Source organism: Ursus maritimus, unplaced genomic scaffold (genome assembly GCF_017311325.1).
Source record: "Ursus maritimus isolate PB19 unplaced genomic scaffold, ASM1731132v1 scaffold_6, whole genome shotgun sequence".
NCBI lineage: Eukaryota > Metazoa > Chordata > Mammalia > Carnivora > Ursidae > Ursus > Ursus maritimus.
The window spans coordinates 75,277,189-75,281,603 of record NW_024426774.1 but is presented as its reverse complement, the minus strand read 5'-3'; the positions used below and the strand labels follow the sequence as shown (position 1 = coordinate 75,281,603).

Genomic DNA, 4,415 nt, shown 5'->3' with positions numbered 1-4,415 from the left:
GCGCGCGCGGCCTCTCGGGCTTCGTAGTTTTCCGGAGACCAGCCGGAAGTTGTTGCTGCCGGCTTCCGGTTCTTTCCATCCGCGGGTGTCGCTTGCACCCCACCAGGGTTGCAGCCGTTGCGGACGGAAGCGGGTCTCGGCCGCTGGGGCGGGAGGCGCAGTCATGCCCCGCTATTACGAGGACAAGCCGGAGGGCGGCGCGTGCGCGGGCGTGAAGGAGGACCTGGGCGCCTGTCTGCTGCAGTCGGACTGTGTGCTCCAGGTAGCGCGGTTGGGCGCCCGGGGTGATGAGACGCCGGAACCGGGGAGGCAGGGCCCGGCCGACGTCTCCCGCCCAGCCTACGGTGCTGTCAGGAGACGTGACTCAGTTAGCCATCTGGGGGTAGAGCAGAGCGGCAGTTTAATGAACTTGGGCGAGTCAGCTGTCGGAGCTTCTGCTCCCTCCGGTGTTAAATTGGTGATAACGAAACCGCCCCCTTTGGGTTTTTGTAAAGACAAACAATTTTGATTCAAGAAACATTTATTAAATTTTGCCTGCTACTCTCCTAGGTTCTGGAGATATAAAGGAGAATAAGGCCCGTTTCTTGCGTGCTAGAAAATGAGAATCTAAATTATCAGAGAATTACATAAACCTGGTACACTGTATTGACTAGTAGTTTCTCCTTTCTCCGTTCAGTTGTGGCTGAATATATACTATATTTACTTTCTCTTGGTTTCAATTTGTTTCTGGGTTGGAGTTATATACGTTCTTGGATAAGTTGTAAACGAAGCAGCTCCATTTTTTCACTGTTTTGTCTCTTGCTTCCACTACACTCACCCCTCACTACAACCACATCTTCTCAATCTGAGTGCAGAGTGGCAAGCAGTAAGGTCCAAAGTTGACTGGGGACCTGGGTTCTAGCTTAGCGCCCAACTGAAACGCAAGTGCCTTTTCCAATTACAAAGGCCTGACGAGAGGGCCGTCAGTTGTGTGCAATTGTTTTTTGCATTTGGAGATGTAATTTCAGAAGTTTGCTCTTATTTCAAAGGAAGGGCAACTAGCCCAAAATGGACATCCATCCTAAAGCTGTATCAGTGTTTCTACTGATTTCATGATTTACATTTGGTTCACTGATTGTAGCAGCCAGACTGGCTGCCGCGTTTGTCATAAAACTTGAGTTGTTACCAATTTAAAAGGTTCTCTAGTCCCTCTCTCTTACACGGATGAGGAAACTGAGGTGCCTTGTCTTCACGCCTCCCTGTGCAGGGCTGTTTTCAATCTGCTGCTTCACTGGTGCAAGTATTCAATCAGCTCTTAGTAACGCCTGGTAAGTGCAGGCATGATGCCAGGCATTGGTGATACCAAGATGAATCGGTTACAGTCACTGTCCTACATGAGCTCAGTCTGATGGGAAGGACAGACATGTAAGGGGTAAATTCCTGCAGTATGGGCTGTGTAAGCATTTAGTAAATATTTAACAATTAATTTTAGGTACATAATGCTGTGGGAGCCCAATGGAGAGCAACTTATTTTGCTTGGGAATTTGGAAACTTCTCACAGAGGAGGTGACATTTGACCTGAGTCTTAAAGGTTGAGTAGTAGGTTATCAAGTAAGAGTGGAGAATGTGGTGGTTGAGGGGAGAAGCTGAAAGAACAGCATGGGCAAGTCAGGGAGATGTGACCAAGAGAAGCTAGTGCCCTATTGGGCCAGGGGGAGGATAGGGAATGTGACAGAAGGCTTGAGAAGAAGGTTGTCATGTGTGAAGGCCCTTGTGTGTTAGAGTGGGGGCCCTGGATTTACCCTGACATTCAGCATCAGGAAGGCCATGGAGATGAGCAATCAAGAGAATAAAGTACATGGTGGGACTGACTAAAGAAACTATAGAAGTGGCGGAGGATACTGAGGGCAAGAAGGATACCAAGTTGCTTTTTCGTAATTTATTTAGCAAACATTTAAGTACCAAGCTCTAATTTGGGACACACAGATGACTGGAATACATTCCCTCCTGCATGGAAATTGGATCTCTGGAAAGCTAGAAAACTAGGCAAGATAATGACCAGGACACATGGCACAGACTTTGCTTTACCCAGTTGAGTGTGTGGCCTTTTTGATGTTGGTCACTTAGGAGAACATGATATTTATAAAAAGTACCTTAAATGGGAGTGTGTTTACAGTTTGTGTTAAATTCACCCTGACTTCAGGTGGAGTGTAAAAGGGCAATACTGAGGCAAAACGTTGAGTTTTGCAGATCCGGGGCAGCCTACCCCCCCCCCCCCAGGGATTCTGAAGACTAAGGGACATTCTGCTGAGGTCCGTGTGCGCCCTGTATGGCCACTTCTTTTATGTAAGATTTAGCTCCTTGTTTAAAGAAGTTGATCTGATCTTTTGGCAGATGGATGCTGTAGTCTCTCCTTGCCAATCTTTAACCCACCAGAAGAGCTGCTCGACCTCACTCTAGGGAGGAATTCAAAATAGGTGCTGCAATGGGAGATAGTCAAGGAACTGTAGGGCCTCGGAGAAGCTCAGGGTAATGATGATAAGGATGTCAACCCCAGTGGGGCTGGAGAGGAGAAGCAAGGAACAAGCAGATTCAAAAGGCAGCTCTTGGATAGACTTCTTAGGATTTTATGACTCCTGGAAGAGCAAAAAGGTTGAAACTATGCCCAAGGAACCTCAATCACGGGTTATCTCATTTGTGCCTCCGTTAACAAGCTCCCAGACCTTCTGACTTCATCAGAATTACCTGGAGATGGGGGCAGAGAGCTTAAAAGTATAGATTCCAGTACACCCCCCCAAACCCCCATAAAAGTATCCCATGTTGATTCTTGGGCACAGCTATGTTTGGAAATTGCTGATCTTGACCTCAGAAGGCAAATAAGCTTGGGAGTATATTGGTTGGGAAATAGGTTCAGGTACATATTACAGAGACCCATTGCCTTAAACAAGATAGAGAATTCTGTCTTTTGCTCTTGTGTGTGCCTGTTAAGTAGGGCCTGAATAGCTCCTCTCCGCCTTCCATAGACCCAGACACTGTTGACCTTGTGGTTTTAGGTGCTGTGGTGAGAGACAGGATGTTATTTTCACACTCACGACCCAAGATTGCCTATGACGTGATGGTGTGAAGTGAGGAAGGGGGGCAGCCACTTGCCTTCAAGGACCAACCCCGAAGTTTTACATTTCAGTTCCTCACATATTCCATTGGCTGGAACTTAGTTATTTGCAAGGGTGGCTGGAAAATCTGGCCCAGCCATATGCCCCACTAGAAAGGTAGAGTTAAAGGTTAAGGGACAGCTAGCAGTCTGCCATTGGGCATAGAGGTGAAGGAGGATGAATTAGCCCAGCCCTCTTAGATTTGGTGTGTGTAACTGGACCTTCCCACAGGCAGATGGCAGTATGGCTTGAACGCTTATGAAAAAGATGGCAGCTTAGATACAGTTTGGGGAAGCATCAGTTTATAGTTCTAGTCTTTTGTAGTTTTATTTACTCTTTATCTGCCCTCCCATCGTTCCTGTGGGCAACATATATCCCATCAGCAGCATCTCATGACAGAGTTTTGGGGAGGAACATAGTGCAAGGAAGCTTGCTACTCTTTTCCGATTCACTTTTGAGATTCACTTTAATGGTAGGTGACCATTAAAATCAAGAACCTAAGCAGACTAGAAAGTGGCAAGATTCCAGAAGATGTACCCTGTAGTGTTTGTCACAGCAAAAACTAGAAGTGTGACTGGCACTTGCAAAATTAAGGTTTGGAGGAGTGGTTGCAGTGGTGGGGTTGACGTGTCAGAATCTGCTTGAAGGGAGATCCCTGATGATGAAAAGCAGGTGAAATTGGGGTTACATTTTTCATGCACCAGATGTTTGTGTTTAAGTAGCAAGTATCCTAGGTTCCTTATTAATATCTGGTGTTCAGTACCACACTAAAAATGTTCTGATTTTAGGGCACCTAATTCTGGCTGGTGAGCTTTTAAAATTAACACTGAACAGGGTCATTTTTATGCTCAGATAAAATTGCTTGACCCATTTTACACTGGAACTCACCTTGAGTGGGAAGGTTTCATCATTTTCATTTATACTGTCAAGCCCTGCATAAGGCTGCTTATAAGCAGTATATGTTTTATTTCTTTAATGGAAATAATAATGTTAAAGTTTTGATTCTTTTTCCTTCACAAATTGCGTATCATAGTTTGATGTCATTAAATCCCAGGTAATTCAGAACACTTAAGTTCAGACTACTTTTTTCCAGATGTTGTTTTATATATTGGCATTCCTGGGAACCAGACCCCTTTAGCACCTGTCCCTGTCCTCCCCCGCCCCCCGCTCCTCTCTGCTTTGTGATGTGCCCACACTGCCGAGCAGCATTTGTACACATACACCTTTGCTCCCTGGTTTTAAAAGCCCAGTCTAGGCAGGAGAAAATAACAATAAAAAAAAAAA

General features: G+C 45.9%; 1 protein-coding gene across 1 annotated transcript in view; it reads left to right on the top strand.

Moving 5' to 3' along the window:
- The first annotated feature begins 58 nt into the window (after nucleotides 1-58).
- Nucleotides 59-4,415, top strand: part of LOC103671183 (cytochrome c oxidase assembly factor 5) — a 7,083-nt gene continuing 2,726 nt past the window's right edge. Inside the window, exon 1 of the mRNA XM_008699790.2 lies at nucleotides 59-262. Coding sequence (XP_008698012.1) covers nucleotides 164-262 — 99 coding nt within the window. The 5' untranslated portion in view covers nucleotides 59-163. The remainder of the gene's footprint in view (nucleotides 263-4,415) is intronic.